Source organism: Nicotiana tabacum, chromosome 20 (assembly GCF_000715075.1).
Source record: "Nicotiana tabacum cultivar K326 chromosome 20, ASM71507v2, whole genome shotgun sequence".
Lineage (NCBI taxonomy): Eukaryota > Viridiplantae > Streptophyta > Magnoliopsida > Solanales > Solanaceae > Nicotiana > Nicotiana tabacum.
In genome coordinates this window covers 99,035,861-99,053,318 of record NC_134099.1, presented here as the reverse complement: position 1 = coordinate 99,053,318, position 17,458 = coordinate 99,035,861, and the positions used below count along the sequence as shown (strand labels likewise).

Sequence of the window (17,458 nt, the reverse complement as noted above, 5' to 3'; positions counted from 1 at the left end):
ATTTACTAAGTAAAACTTTCAAAAACTTGTTTGGTTAAATTTTTATAACTGTTGTCTAATGCAACTAATGTTGAGGCAGTTAACTAAAATTGTTTGGTTAAAATACTTTTATGTTGATTTATTTGAAAAATCTTTCTTGTTTTCTTTATTTGTCTCTGTTCGTTCATAATAACAAATGGTAGTTACTTACCTTCAATTTTGAAATCTTCAAATACCTTATTGAATGGAATTTTCCACTACCTGATGGTAGGAGATAGTAAATATTTGTTGGAATTATCGAGATGTGCATATATTTATCCGAACACCACCATCATTAAAAAAATTATAGAACCAATGGTTCATTGATCTATATTTTACATAATTGATTAGCATGAACGAGTTCCGAGTTCGTTTTATTTTGTACATATTAATCATGAGAAGTCTTATGTAAATGGAATGAAACAAAATAAACTAATTAGATCACTATTCAATCATCAAATTTTTCAATAAAGAAACATAAAAGGACCACAGCTACAATTAAAAAAGGAAAAAAGAAATTGAAAGAAAAAGGGGTATTTGATGTATCACTATCATCCTCAAAATGGAGCCAAACAAAATCTGGTATCTTCAAGGGAATTTTTTTAACCAGCCAATTCTAACCAAACAACACCGATAAAAGAGCAATGAAGCAGAACAAGTAGAAAAAGATAAAGACACACTTTCAATTAAAGTCTATAGATGAATTACTCGGGTCCATCAGAAATCCGTATATGTATAGTCTAAAGATTCACTTTTGTTTAAAACGTCAGATCTCCCAACAAAGTGAAAATTAGAATAAGTAAAAGTTTCATCTTTTGATACAAGGCTGGCATGTGGGCCGGTCCGGTCCCTAAACTAGCCAAGTGGGCCGGTCAAAACGGTTTCGGTCCCGGTAAAAATTGCACGGGGCGCTCTATTTGATCGCCCCAATTTAATCTATACCAATTTTTTAAAAAACTTTTAATTTGTACTCACTTTTTAAATAACTTCAGCTCTCTTTCTCCTCCTTCATTTTCTTCTTTCTTCTTCTACAACGATGACTTCAACATTGCTCTCTTTGATTAATGAATCTAAAACAAATATACTGAGGACTTCCATTTGGATTATTATAACATTAAAACCAGTTTCCTCATTGTCTGGAAACACAACTCCGTCATCCATTGCTGGAAATTTACTTGATACCGTGAATGTTTCTGCACAAGGAACCCACCCTTTAACAGTAAATTTCAAATTCATTCTTTTCCATGCGCATGGAGTTTGTTCTTTTTTTTCTTTTCTCTTTTGAGTTTCTTTTTTTTTTTGCTATGAAACGTAGCTCTTGATATATTTAAAACATGAAAGTTAACAGAGTACAGTAGATGGAACTGAATGATGGATCCGATTACATAAAATCTAATAACGGTAAACTAAAGTTGGGTGAGTTATCAAAAACTAGAACATCTTGATAGTGGGATTCCCCAGTTACAAAGACAAAAACTTCAGCTCTAGAGCTGAAGTTTCCCAGTTACAACACAAAAACTTCAGCTCTAAAGCTGAAGTTCGCCAGTTACAAAACAAAAACTTCAGCTCTAGAGCTGAAGTTCGCCAGTTACAAAAACAAAAACTTCAGCTCTAGAACTGAAGTTCGCAGTTATAAACAAAAACTTCAGCTCTAGAGCTGAAGTTCGCCAGTTACAAAACAAAAACTTCAGCTCTAGAGCTGAAGTTCGGCAATTACAAAACAAAAACTTGCCAGTTACAAACAAACTTCAGCTCTAGAGCTGAAGTTTGCTAGTTACAAACAAAAACTTCAGCTCTAGAGCTGAAGTTCGATAGTTACAAAATAAAAACTTCAGATGCTGAAGTTTTGCGTGATTGCATTTGCTACTTCAGCCCCGTATGTTGAAGTTATGCGAAAAAACGAGTACGCTTGTAATTTTTTTTTACAAAGAGGGCACAAGTTAAAACGTGACACAAAAAGCGGGTATAGATGCAAAGCCCCCCGGTCCCGGTACCGGGCCGATCCCAAAATAAACGGGCCTAATGGTCTCGGGCTAAACGGTCTTTTTGTAGGAACTGGCCCGGGACCAGGCCCACAAACTCATGGCCCTGGGCTAAACGGGTCGGGGCCGCAGGCTAAGTGGTCCCAACGGCTAAATTTTAAAAAAAAATTAAATAGAAATTAGAGACAAAAAGATGTTAAAAAAAATATCTAAGGCAGTGCCTTGTAAATTTTATTATAGAATTGTGACCTAAATTTTTTAATTCAAATTTAAGACAAAAATATTGTAAAGAGATATTCAAAGCAATGCCTTGTAATTTTATTATAGCATTAAAAAAATATGGCAATATCTTTCTTAGTCTTTCTCCCTCCTATGGAATGAGCACAACAAGGTGCTAATACCACCATTGAGAAGAAAAAAAAATTAATCAAGATGTGCCAAAATACAAGTTACATAATACATACCAATTTTTGTTCACAAGTTACATGGTATCTCTTACAAACTTCATAAATCCTTCAAGGTCCGGAGGAATTTTCGTTGGTGGTGGCGAAAAAGTAGGACTAAATTTTTTTCTAATATAATGCACAACGTTAGGGTCAGAAGGAAAACTATAAGGTAAACACATAACAGTTACTATTTTTGTCAATTCTTCCCGATCTTTTTTTGGATCATAATATAAAATACAACTAGCAACAATATTAATTCCCCATTAAAATTGATTTGAACCAGTACTAGGGTCAGCCTCATTAGGAGTAGGTACATTTTCCCCCGCGGCTAAAGCTTTCAGACGAAGAAATCTGACTCTATCTTGAAGGTAATTTTGTATGTGTCTAGCCAAAATTCCCGTCCCCCTACCTCCCCCCCTCGACCCAAAATATTTAAAAGCTAACTTTGTACAACAAGGTTTATACTTAGCCTTATTTCCTGGAACTAGTTGAGTAAAAAATGGTCAAACAAGAGATGTTTCCGTCCGTTTGGTAGGTTGTCTAAAAAAAGTAGAGGTAGTAACAGGAGTATCAAATGGGACATCATTTGGATTAGCAGGATTATACTAGTTGGGTTAACATCAAGAGCAGGACTAGTGGGTGTATCATCTTCTGGTTGAGTTTTATCAAGATTAATTTCCTTATCATCATTTTCATCAATAATATTATTAAAATAAAGAATATTCATTAATTCACGGTCTAATTATTCACTAGCTACAATATTATGGCAAAATTGACTCTCGATAAATTGTAATAAACTATTATCGCTATCAAGAATAGTAGGTGTAGGGCGGATATGGGTTTTGGTTCAGGGAGTTGGAGGCAGGGGAGGAGGAACAACATGACCACTAGATTTGTCATTCTTGGATTTTCCCTTATTTTTACCAAAAAGTTTTCTTAAGGAAGCCATCTTAATTAATCAAGTAATAGCAAATAAATAAAACAAACAAAACTATAATATTAAAACTTAAGAGTTGGAACGAGTTTACCGAATTGATGAACAACTTGTTGAAAATTGATTATAGACTTGAAGACGTCAATTCACCAACTTCACAAATTTTTCACAAAATTGTAACAATAAAGTAAGCAATAGTAGCAAGTATAGAAGAAAATTAGAGAGAGACCGTGATAGATTGATATAGATTTTGTAAGAAAAACGAAAGAATGAGGGGTTATTTTTAGTTGAAAATAGAGAGAAAATGTAATTATAAAAAGTTTGGGGTTAAAATAAAGTTGGGGGATTAAATAGCTATTGACAACCCAACCGCTATTTTTAAACTTTTCAAACGGCTATTTTTTTTTTTAAAATTTACCGTTGGAACTGTTTGGCCCGCCAAGGGGCCGGTCCAGTCCGGCCCCTTGGAGGGACAAACGGTCCCGATCCTACCGGTCCCAAGGCCTAGAACCGGCCCACAAGACCGGCCCAGGTCCACATATACCGGTCCTACATGTCTTGGCCCGTTTGAACTGCGGTCCCGTGCTGTTCCCGGTCCCGGACCGACTCACTTGCCACCCTTATTTTGACACATAAAAGTGTAACATATATTCAAGTTGCTCAAGTTTAAAACAATAAATTAGACTTAGGGGTGGGCATAAAGTTTGAAAAATTGAATTTCGAATCGGACCGAATTAATTTGATATTTCGGTATTAGTTTATTCGGGGTTTAACGTCAACTCATTCAACGAATGTTCTTTCATTCACCACACGGATGAATCCTACTCTGTATTTTCCAGCGGACAGTCATTTATCTAAAGAGAATAGAAAGTATAACGGCTCTCTCTCATAACATAATGAAAGCAAGCAAGAACGAAATGAGCGCTTACCCTATCGACCGAAGCTATTGGTCATTCGGTACGATCCTCGATATTGAGGTTTCGAGATTTAGGTATAGCGAAATACCGAATTAATTTTACCTACAGTCCTACACGCCTAACCCAAATTTTAAAGGGAATCTTACAGAAATGTCCTAAAAAGTCCAAACTTATCAACCTATAGCCATTAATCATAAACTTACCAAAACTAGCCAAACACATATAAAAATTAAAAACCCAAAGAAATAAGGCCCTTTCTCTCCAAAAATCACACACATAACTAATACTAGCATAACTAATGCGAGCATAACTAATACCAACATTACTAATACATCCTATTCAGCATTATTCTTATGCACACTACCAAACGACCCCTAAGTAACATCCATTTAACACCTGCATTGCATGACTGCATTAATTTACAAGGGTCGTTTGGTAGGAGGTATTAAAAAAAAAATAATGCAAACATTAGCTCTATGAATTACTAATACTTTGTTTGGTACATATTTTCAACCTGTGTATAACTAATACTTGTATTAGTTATAGATCATACTTGGTATTATCCTATTTATAAGTTATGCATAGAAAACCATGTCATTAGTAATACCAAGGCTATTAATGCATCTATTAGTATGGTTAAAGACATAATTGTCCTTAAAGTCCCTTTAAAGCTAGAGAATATGGAGGACATTTTTGTAAACAACTATTTTTCTTAAAAATTATACAAAGCATTATAATTCTAATACACCACACCAAACAGTAGATAAGAAATAATATCTGCATAACTAATACTTGTATTACTAACCCATGCATTACTAATATATACTATTCCGCATTATTCTTATGTACCCTACCAAACGAGTAACTTACGTTGAGATGTACGGATTGAGTTTGACTCGTCGTCACAAGTAATTTTTGACAAATTGTGTCGGTGTCGTAGGAGATGAATTAACCTTCCTAATGCATTTTCATATATATAATTACAAGATCCCACTGATTTGTTTTCAGACAAAACATCTAGCAATGCAACTCAATTTATTACATCATCCGCTTCATTTATGTCTTAGTTTGATCGTTGTAAAGTTTAATATTATAAAGAAGATTTTTGAATATTAGGATTTTAAATTAGAAGTCCGTACGAATATCTAAAATATTACTGGAGTTTTATGTTTCTAAATATGCTACTCCTGTCATTTAAGGGAGTGCCACTTAGAAAAAATGAATTAATAATATTAAAACTTAGAAAAATTAAAAATGGTATTCTTTTATTCCAACCTATGCGATGTACTTTTCGTTTTAATAGTCCCAAAAAATTGTACAACTCTATATTTGAATTAATTTAAGTTTATATTCTTTACTTTTATTCTTAATGAAATAATTTGTAACCATATAAATAAATTTTAGATTAAAAGTAAAATACATAAATGGAGGAAGTAGTTTTGAATCTATTATAATAGGGCAGCGGGTCCAGAGAAGACTCGAATTATAAAAATTTATTGTAGCGTATATTTTTACAAGAGATTATTTTTATGCCTGAAAATCGTGAGGGATTATATAACAACAACTTTACCGGGTCCTTCGCAAAATCTATTTTAATCCTTCTAATTTTGACGATTCACTCCTTTTAGCAGGCTTAAACAAATCTTCCACTTTTAGCAGTCGCATCATTACAGCTGCTCCTCCCCCTCCCTACTCTTGACCGCTCACTTCGTCCTTTGGTCCAAAACCCACTCACCCACAGCTCCTCTAACATCCCACTGTCTGTACTCTGTACTATCCCCACACCATACCACCATATACTGTCACTAAACCTTACACTGGACTTCCTCTCTCTGTCTTTGACACTTCTTAGTGTTCATGTATTCCAATTTCAGCTAACCAAGATTTTTCTCAGTAGCAGAAGAATAAGAAAAAAAACATGTCAGCTTTCTTAAATGATGAGCTCTCAAAGAAGACTTCAATATTCGGTCTACACTTATGGGTAGTTGTTGGTATTATCGTTGGAGCTGCAATTGTACTCCTCCTCTTCCTCATCTCCCTTTGGTACACTTCAAAGCGTAATTCTACAAACCCCCAAATCCCACCAAACATCTCTTCCGAAATCAAAGAGATCCGAGTCGACCCATCTCGGACTCTACCCGAAAAACCGGACCCTCTTCCGGAACCCGAGAAAGAACCCCTAAACAACTCAGGTGGTGGTGGGTATCAACAAAGAATCCAAATTGAGATTGGGAGTGGGAATGGGAAGGGTCATTTAGTTAAGTTCCCGGATCGGGTCGGTTCAGGTGGCGGGTCGGGTCAGGGAAGCGGGGAGGTGCGTTCGGGTGAGCAGGGGAGCATTGCGGTGCCTGAGGTTTCGCATTTAGGTTGGGGTCACTGGTACACTCTGAGGGAGCTTGAGATTGCTACTAATTTTTTTGATCATGAGAATGTGATTGGGGAGGGGGGGTATGGCATTGTGTACCGCGGAGTTATGGAAGATAATAGTAGTGTTGCTGTTAAGAATTTGCTTAACAACAGGTAAAAGGCATTCAAAGTTGTTTGCTTTTATTCTGTATGCTACTGATAAAAAGTTGTTTGCTTTGTGCTTATTTTTTTGTGTATGCATAGGGCAATTGCTTATATATACTCCCCCATCCCATTTTATGTGAAGATGTTTGACTAGGCACCGAGTTCAAGAAAGAAAGACTGGCAGCTGAAATTTGTGGTCTAGAACAATCTATAGACATTTCAATGGCTACTCATTAAGTTAACAAGTTTCAAGTTAACTTGTTTCTAAATATAGAAAAATGTTTTTTTTTGGCAGACTAAAAAGGAAAGAGTATCACTTAACTAGAGAGAGTAGATGCTAACATGTTTAGGCATGTCACATACTCCTCGCACATATGTCTGCGTGCCATTTATGTTAAGTGTGTTTCATGGTTATGCGTCCTTTCTCATGAGTTAAATTACAATTTAGAGTTAGTAGGTTTAGAGTGTAGTTTCTTATGTAAATATACATTTTTAAAAGTCTGCAAATGTACATGATCTGAGCTGAAAGTAGTGGATTCGATTGAACTAGCTGCGAAGGGGTAGATCTGCCACTGTTTTTTGGTCCTTGATTAGTTAAATGCAAGCTTGAAGTTTGATGGGTACTTATAGGCTTATTTGGTGAGGAACAAGTTTCTTTTTGTTCTTTAGGTTTTTCATGTGATATTCTTTTCAGGGGACAGGCAGAGAGGGAATTTAAGGTTGAAGTGGAAGCAATTGGTCGAGTTCGGCACAAGAATTTGGTGAGGTTACTTGGTTACTGTGCTGAGGGAGCTCACAGGTATTTCAATTTCAGCAGTCTGCAATTTGATTTGATCAATTACCGTTACATTTCTGCGCTTGTAGCCTATAAGGATTATTTGGACCTACAAATCTGCTGATTTTAGTGTTGGGATTATTCAAGATGATTCTATGCTATTTGCAGGATGCTTGTGTATGAGTATGTGGATAATGGGAACTTAGAGCAATGGCTCCATGGAGATGTAGGGCCATACAGTCCTCTTACATGGGAAGTTCGGATGAATATTATTCTTGGAGCAGCAAAAGGGTATAAGTTCAGCTCTGTTTGTTTGGGATATTTAAACTTCTAGCTTTTTCATTTTGGGCAGTCATTGTTATCTAGATTGTGTTAAATGAAAAACTAACTCTTGACAATGAATGCAGGTTGACCTATCTGCATGAGGGCCTCGAACCCAAAGTTGTTCATCGTGACATCAAGTCAAGCAATATTTTGCTTGATAAGCAGTGGAATTCAAAAGTATCTGATTTTGGTTTAGCTAAGCTTTTGGGCTCAGAGAGGAGCTACATAACTACCCGGGTTATGGGAACTTTCGGGTTAGTGCTGGACGTCTCAAATCCACTAGCATTTACTGTCGCTTCTAGTTTTTGGGGATAACCGTGTAAATTGATTTGCCATTGTACTTGTTTTTCTTATCAGCTACGTTGCTCCAGAATATGCCAGCACTGGCATGTTGAATGACAGGAGTGATGTTTATAGTTTTGGAATTCTTGTTATGGAGATTATTTCTGGAAGGAATCCTGTGGATTATAGCCGTGCTCCTGGAGAGGTTTGTTCCGATTATCTAAATGGCCGTCTTGTTTTAAAAAACCTCTTTAATCTTGCATCTTGTTCTGACTTTTGTAGTGGATCTAACTCTCAGGTAAATCTGGTTGAGTGGCTTAAGACTATGGTTTCTAACCGGAATTCCGAAGGTGTTTTGGATCCTAAGTTGCGTGAGAAGCCATCTTCAAGAGCATTGAAACGTGCCCTTTTGGTAGCATTACGATGTGTAGACCCCAATGCTCAAAAGAGGCCAAAGATGGGGCATGTGATACACATGCTTGAAGCTGACGATTTCCCCTTCCGCGATGTAAGCTTGAGCTTTTCCTCTTAGAACTGCATGCCCTTAAACTGAATATCATATATTACTAGTCATGACAGCTGAACATGCATTTTGGTTCCTGGTATCTTGCTAACTTTATGTATGCAAACCTCCTTTCCTTATAGAGGAATGCAACTTCTCTCTTATTTATTGTGTGAAGGAACTCCGAAGAACATATCCTCTGGGAGACGGAATGAACTGAATTGAGTCTAATAATCACTAAAGTATGGTGCAATTTTGTTGCTTTAGAGTGTTTACTTATCTGTGATGTAATGAAGGTCATGTGTCTTCTTTTCTGTTATGAGCATTCAATGCATGCCACATTCTCCTCTATAAAGACGATGCTTGTTGCACCACAGATTCAGTAACGGGTCATTTGGATAGTGAAAACTTTAATGAATCTCCCTCTCATTTTCTACGCGTTGATTGTTTTAAAAACTAATTTTAGAAATCTGATCAAATATCTGATATCAAGTTTATTATTATGAACTAACACTAGTCAAAACTTTTGCCAGGAAGCTTTGTTATGTAGTACTTAAATCACCTTATCAGTTTTCTATCAATCATCATATGATAGTGCATTGCTTCCCTCCCTTAAACTGTGTGATTCATGCAGGATCGAAGAACTGGAAGAGAACATGGACGTTCACATCATGATGAAATGAAAGAGAGGGTAATGGACAAGCGCATAATTGAATCAGGTGATAGCAGCGGATATGAAAGCACTGTTCAAACCAACCGATCTTTATTGAGGAAGAAAGAAGTTGATGACGAGGAGTAGCCTGGGCAACTGGGCTTAAAGGTCAAATTCAAATTCCCTAGTTTCTTCTACCATTCATTTTGGAGCTGGCGAATGTACATACAATTCACTTGTGCAAATTCAGCACTCGCTGTAGGTTTTTTGTAGAGTAGCTCTTGTTGTTGTCATATTTAGTTGCTTTCAATTTTGTTAAGAGCATAGCTCTTTTGTTAGTATATAATTAAATTTCCACTCACTCTTCTAGTTGGATGCACTTTCCAAATGAAAAGAAATTGTCAGATTGTATTACAACAGACCTATGTAACAATCCCCTTTCAATTCCATGTATCAGTTTGGTCTTCATGTAAGGAAATGTTGAAATGATATTAGGTGAAATTAGTAGTAAAATGTAGCCTATGTTTTGCCTTGTATGGGTTTCAACATGTTTAAGAAAGTGAATACTGTTTGTTCCATTTTATATATGTTACTCTTTCCTATTTAGTCTATTCTAAAACGAATTATACATTTATTAAAGAGTTTCCAAATATAGTTGTTCCATCTCAAAAAGTATATTTGGAAACAACCTTAAACCCCCCTCCCCCCTCATTTTGCTCTATATGACCTATATTCTCTTTGTTAAACGTTGTGCCTAGTCAAACATTTCTATATAAAATGAAACTGTGTAATTGCTTGACTATATAAAATGAAACTGTGTAATTGCTGTAATGCTTTTAGTAATTTGGTTTATGAGTTGGGATATTTGTGGATGCTGGGAGGGGTTTTGGGGGTGGGGGCCCCCCCACCAATAACCACTGTAGTCTCCAGCATATGCTGCGAGAAGGAAAAGAGATAATATCTTTTGTTTGACAGCTAAAAAGGGGCACACATTGTGGATTTTGGACCCCTCACTCATTTATTGTGTTTTCTGATCTTGTCTCATTGGAAAAGGTCAAGGGGTAACTTTCATTGTGACTATGCTAAGGGCCCTACCAATAAATGATTATCTTGACTCTCTGCATGTGAACTAGAGAAGAGAGTTTTGAAGTGAACGTATAGTTGCTTTCAGGCTAAGTTGCTCGGATATGGGTGTGGGTGTTCGAGCTAAATGTAAATTCTAAGATTCAGGGATACGGATTCTAGTTTAGGATCTAGCTAAAAATAATTCAAAAAAATAAAAATTTAAAAATATCTCTAAATTATGAGATATTTTGTGGAATACTTACGTATAGCTTGTAAAGTGTAGATCTTTTTTTGAGTCTCGAGTTGTAGATAAGTAAATGATTGATTTCCTAGATAAAGTATTATATTTTCTTCAAATTTACCCTATTTTAGTTCTGATTTCGGGCATCAAATTGTGTCCGTCTCGCATTTTTTGTCCGTCGTTAAAGTACCCAAAATTGTTTAATCAAATCCGGTACAAATCCCATATTCATACCGGTGCGACACCTAGTCGGAGTAACTTAGCTTTCTTGCTATGGGGAGAGATTTCTCTTCTAATGCTTATCCTAGCTAAGAACAATGGCATTATATTCCTCCATTATTGAGTCCGTGAAGTCAAAAGATACTACTGCAAATAGCTCCTCCTCTCTACAGGGCTTCGTTTTATTCATGCGACAGTGCATCTCACATGTAGTTTCAAACCGTTCTTTTCCGAGACTGAATTAGAAATTCTGCACAAATCGCCTGGTTTTGTCTGGGTTTATAGTGATATAACTATCGCACTTATTCAGCTGGACTTATCCATATTACTGCCACCCGTGAAGGAACCCTATGGTTCTGATGTGCTCGTATATTTATGGATAAAGCAAGCTATGTTATATGTGATAAATAGTGGATAATGTTATGAAATATAATTCAAGGTAGCAATATGGAACAAGGAAATAAAAACAATTTAGTAAAACATGAACAAGAAATGGAGATAGAGAGAAGGAAGAAATTTTTTTTCTTTAATTGTGTGTATTTTCCTATCTATTACAAGGCCTTTATATATGCATGAAAAGTGAAGAAAATATGCATGGAATATGTTATTAAGCATTTGACATGAAGATCATGGAGAAAGAGTAGACATCCACCATAATATGATATTTATCATAACAGATAATTATTTTTTGCAAAAGATCCACTTTATTGCTGAATCTAATGACCTTGTTGCTATGTACATATCACTGAATCTAACATCTTACACATCAAGAGGTCCTTGTCAGGAGTCTTGAAGCCGGAATCAAATGTGGTTCTTATGGACTCAAACAACAAAAATATGTAAAAAAAAAAAAAAAAACTTAGTGACCAAAATATATATAGTGTTTTTTTTAAAGACGCTATACTTTAACGGCCGTTTGGCCGGTTACGTATAACGTCTTTCAAAAAGACGCTATATATATAGCATTCTTCACTAAAACGCTATACATATTAAGTGGGCCCACAAATAATTCTTCTATGCTTAATTGACATAACAATAATTCAACTGGGTATAGTGTTTTAAGCTAAGACTCTATACCTCAAATAATTGAACCCCCAGGCTGGTTTTTGCCTTATTTAAAGAGGTGAAAGATACCACTACAGGGAACTAAAGTAATAATTTATCTAGTTTACTAATCTTTTAGCAAATAAATAATCTAACCCGAATAAAAATAATAAATTAATTTAATCACAAAACAATCATGAAATTACATATATGTAATGACCCGACCGGTCGTTTTGAGAGTTAGAGCCCCGATTCTCTAAAAACTGTTTCCCTGTATCTGTTTTATGCTATTGTAATTTGCCAGGAGGTTCATTTTGGTTTTTGGAAGTATCTGAGATACTTAGTCCCCAAAATGGAGACTTAAAACTTAGAATTTGGACTGAAGTCAGAACTGTGTGAAGACGACTTCGGGATGGAGTTTCGTCAATTCCGTTAGATCTGTTGGGTGATTTTGGAATTAGGGGTATGTCTGGATTGTGTTTTGGATGTCCGTAGCTTATTTAGGCTTGAAGTGGCGAAAGTTAAATTTTTGGAGAAACAGACCAGTAGTGAATTTTTTGATATCGGGATCGGAATCCGATTCCGAAAGTTGGAGTAGGTCCGTAGTGTGAATTATGACTTGTGTGAAAAATTTGAGTCAATTGGATATGGTTTAGTTGGTTTCGGTATCGGTTGTCAAATTTGGAAGGTTCAAGTCCTTTAAGGCTGAAACGGAGATTGATTAGTGTTTTTAGTTTGAAAAACAATCTAGTTCGATCAGAATAGGAAGCTAAGAGTTGATACTGATTCCTTTTGTTCAAAGTTGTTGCTCTATGATGTTGCTAAACAATTACCAATTTTGAAATCTTTTTGTTTTCTTACCATCACTATGATATCATATCTACAAGTCCATTCCTATTTAATATGAAATTTTGTTGTGAAGGGATTTTAATGTGTGGTTTTCTCTGAGTTCTGTAATTAGCTAAGAGTGCAGGAAGTAAAATAGATTAGTTCCTGGTCTCTGGTCCACCTTAGTTTGCACCTGAACTTGTGTGTTGCATGCTCTTATTGTTTCCCTCCCTATTGTACAACAATAGCTACTACTATGCATCAATCCTAAGCAAGTTGAGATCGGACTATATGAATCCTCACTAACCGTGTCACTCCATGCAAATCTTGGACCAAAAACTAAACATAAAAAGTAGTAGTAAGAAAATGAAAAGTACTAGAGATTTTCTATATTTTGTAGTGGCATATAAAATTCTTACAAGACTAAAAGACTCCTAGAAATATGAGACTTAAAATAAATGTACAAACATGACTGAAACTCACTTCCAACTAATTTGTATCACCTATGTAGATCTTTTCTTCCATCGTGCTCTATTTTTTGCTAGGTTTGCACGGATCACAAGAGATTGCATGTCTTCCAAGAGGATCTCTTTCCATGCAATTTAGGTCTACCCTCGTCCCCACACCTTGATTCACTATGGGTTCACACCTATGGAATGATGCATCTGGAGGTTGATGTAGAACATGACTGAACCATCTCAAGCGGCCTTTTTTTATTTTATCCTCGATGTCTGCTACTTCCATGTTTTGCCAAATTTTAATTATTTTTAATCTTGTCTAATCTTGTATGACCTCATATCTACCTTAACATTCGCATCTCTGCGACACTCATCTTGTGAGATGTGGGACTTTAATGGTCCAATGTTCACTCCCATATAATATTGCTCGTCTTATATTGTTCTATGCAACTTATTTTCGACTTTGGTAGGCATCCTTTTTCACATAACACCTCAATAAGACTCTTTGTTTCAACCATCTTGTTTTGATTCTATGTGTAACTTCTCTATCCCTCAAACCAATATCTTGGAACATCAAGCCTAGATATCTAAATTGTTTGTATTTTGACAACGCAATCCTGTCTAATCTCACGTTAATATCACTCTTTCTATAGTAAATGAATGAAATATCTCCGTTTTATATGCTCTGATTATTTGTTGTGGAGAAGGTACTGATCTAACTATTCCTTCAATTTCAGTATCAACTTCGCCGAGCCTCGTTGACTGAGAATGATGCTTTTGCTTTTCTTAAAGTTGACAGCGATGGTGATTACATTACGTATGCTGGGTTTTCTACAGGTGCGGTCCAGTGCTCGCAGATGCGGTCCTAACCCACTTAAGTGAATTCTGCACCTGTGATAGAATTTTCGTAGGTGCGGCGCCCTAGGTGAGAAGAAGGGTCCGCAGGTGCGGTTTGACTGGCAGAAAAAGGGCAAATTTGAGGGTTTGATTTCATTCTCCATTTTGGACCTAGAGAGCTCAGATTGAGGCAAAATTTTGAGGGTTTTTCAGAAGAAGTTTGTGGGTAACTTTCCTTACTCGATTTTGGTTGCATTTCATTAATCTATTATTGTTTTCTTCATTTAATCAAGGAATTTGACTGAGAAAGTTGGAAAATGGGGGAAAAGTCCCCCAACCGAATTTCTAAGTTTTGAGTGGGATTTTAATATCGGATTTGAATAATTTTGGTATGAGTGAACTCATGAGTTAATGGGTGTTCATAATTTGTGATTTTTACCCGATCTCGAGATGCGGTCCCGGGGAGGATTTTTGGGTATTTTTTTTTATTTTCTTGCCTTAACTTTGATTTTATTAACTAGCTTGGTTGCTTATAGCTATGTTTATGTTATGTAATTGATTTGGCTAGATTTGGGCCATCCAGAGCCGGATATTCATGGAAAGAGCATTATTACGGATTGATTTGGGCTTGGTTCGAGGTAAGTGGCTTGCCTAACCTTGTGTGGGGGAACTCCCCTTCGGATTTTGGTACTGTTTGATATATGAGTGCCGTGTACGTGATGTGATGAGTACGTACAGGGGCTATTTGCTGTAAACTCCATTTTTCACTAAGTCTTAACTTGTTTTTCCTTGTTGAAACTACACTAGTATATGTGATTACCTTGTTTAGATTCGAAAAGCATGCCTACGTGTTTTAACTTTGAACCCTGTGTAGCATGTTTAGTGAAAATTACCTATTTTCTTTGATATTAACTTAGTCTAAACTGTGGAATTCCTTATTGAAACTGTTGTTTATGTTGATTGAGCTACATATTTACTTTGGGACTACGGAACGGTATTTCAGGAGATCCCCATATACTACATATTTACTTTTGGGACTATGGAACGGTATTTCAGGAGATCCACCTGTACTGCATATTTACTTTGGGACTATGGAATGGTATTTCGGGAGATCCCCATGTACTGCATATCTTTGGAACTACAGAATGGTATTCCGGGAGATCCCCCTATTGCTATTACTGTGTTCTGAGTTGTTGGCTTTTATTGAGTTCTATTCCTGTTAGATTTATGTATTTATTTTACTGTAATATTCCTCTGTCTTATTTCATTATATTTATACCAGTAGGGCCCTGACCTGATCCCATCACTACTCGACCAAGTTTAGGCTTGGCATTTAATAGGTACCATTGTGGTGTACTCATGCCCTTTTCTGCACATAATTTTCGTGTGTAGATCCAGGTACCGCTTATTAGCCACATCACCCGTGAGGAAAGTCAGTTGTAGAGACTTCAAGGTATATCCGTAGCCTCCGCAGACTTCGAAGTCCCTATTTATTCCACCCAATGTCAACCCTTCTTGTATTTTCTTCTTATATTAGACTCTAGAGTATGGATGTACTGTTTCTTTCTTTAGCTTGTGACTTATGACATTCCGGGTTTTGGAGAGTTATGTACTATTCGGAAGTGATTACTATATATGCCTAGCGACATATCATTTCCTTGTTTAAATTTACTTATTAGTTGATAGCTTTTATGTTTTTGTTCCTTTTTCCACAAATGTTAGGCTTACCTAGTCGTAGAGACTAGGTGCCGTCACGACGGTTCACGGTGGGAGAATTAGGGTCATGACAAGTTGGTATCAGCGCTCTAGGTTCATAAGAGTCTTGAGTCACAAGCCGATTTATTAGAGTCTCATGGATCGGTACAGAGACGTCTATACTTATCTTTGAGAGGCTATGGAATTGTTAGGAAAATTCCACTTCATTTGATTCCTTGTCGTACGAGATTATTAACTTCAAAATTCTAAACTTATGTCTTCTATTCTCTCACAAATAGTGAGGACACGTGCTACCGGAGATGACCAGGTACCTGCGCCTCCTGCTAGAGCCACTAGAGGCCGGGACCGGGGTAGAGGCCGAGGACGCGATGTGGTGTAGCTAGAGCACCCGGGCGAGCTGCTACAAAGGAGCCACCAGTAGCTCTAGCTGGAGCACATGCACCTGATACACCTACCACTACTACTCTTTCTCTCCAAGAGACCCTTGCACAGTTGATGAGCTTGTACAACACTCTAGCTCAGGTAGGGTTGATTCCCCTTGCTACAACCATATCTTAGTCCAGGGGAGGAGCATAGAATCCCTCCGCCCGCACCCTAGAGCAACAGGTTCAGGTTGATCAGATCCCAGAGGTTATACCGGTACCGCTTATAGCCCCAGCTCAGTCGGAGTATAGGGCAGTAGTTTCATAGGAGGAGCAACAGTGGCTTGAGAGGTACAAGAAGTACGACCCTCCTACATTCAGTGGTCTAGAATTAGAGGATACTCAGGAATTTCTGGAGGAGTGCCACCGTTTCCTCCGCACTATGGGCATAACAGAGTCGAGTGGGGTTTCTTTCACTGCCTTTCAGCTTCGAGGAGCAGTCTATTGGTGATGGCGTACTTATGAGTTAGACAGTTTGGCTGAGGTAGCTTCCCTTACATAGACTCAGTTCTCGGACATGTTTTTGAGAGAGTATGTACCTTAGAGCCTCAGGGACACATGGAGCGCGAAGTTTGAGCAGTTGCGCCAGGGTACCATGACTGTTTCAGAGTATGCGGTCTGTTTCAATGACTTGGCTAGACATGCACCGACTTTGGTTTCTTCAGTTTGAGAGAGGGTTCGCCGGTTTATTGAGGGGCTCATTCCCAGCATCAGGACTAGCATGTCCCGGGATTTAGAGATGGATATCGCGTATTAGCAGGTGGTGAGTATTGCTAGGAGAGTAGAGGACATGCTTGCTCGGGATAGGGAAGAGAGAGAGGCCAAGAGGTCTCGAGAGTTGGGCCATTTTTCTAGTGCCCGTGCCCCAGCTGCAGTTTGTCATGGTAGGGGTTATGTGAGTCACCCCGTTCATTCAGCTCTTCCAGTAGCCAGTGGTATTCAAGCTCCTCCTAGACCTCATGAGCCTTATTATGCTCCTCTAGTATCTAGTGTGTCTCCTGTATGGGGTGCCATCAACGGGCAGTCCAACAGACCTGGCTCGATCTAGTCGCAGCCGCCACGTCCTCCCAAATCTTATTTTGAGTGTGGTGACACTCGTTATGTGGTAAGAGATTGTCCCAGACTTAGGAGGAATGCACCTCCACAGACTTCTCAGCCACAATGTGCTCCACCAGGTTCTTAGGCTATGATTACAACACCAACTTCCACACCACCTACTCAGCCAGCCCGAGGTGGAGGTCGGGTTGATAAAGGACGCCCTAGAGGGGGAGGCCAAACCAGATAC

At 37.5% G+C, this 17,458-nt stretch overlaps 1 protein-coding gene across 1 annotated transcript; it reads left to right on the top strand.

Annotated features, from left to right (window-relative positions):
- Positions 1-5,909: 5,909 nt before the first annotated feature.
- LOC107790514 (putative serine/threonine-protein kinase At1g01540) lies at positions 5,910-9,811 on the top strand. Its single transcript, XM_016612444.2, has 7 exons — positions 5,910-6,817; positions 7,503-7,607; positions 7,752-7,874; positions 7,991-8,161; positions 8,265-8,394; positions 8,488-8,697; positions 9,326-9,811. Exons 1-7 carry the CDS (start codon positions 6,216-6,218, stop codon positions 9,488-9,490), a joined length of 1,506 nt encoding a protein of 501 aa, XP_016467930.1. The 5' UTR covers positions 5,910-6,215; the 3' UTR covers positions 9,491-9,811.
- Positions 9,812-17,458: the final 7,647 nt, after the last annotated feature.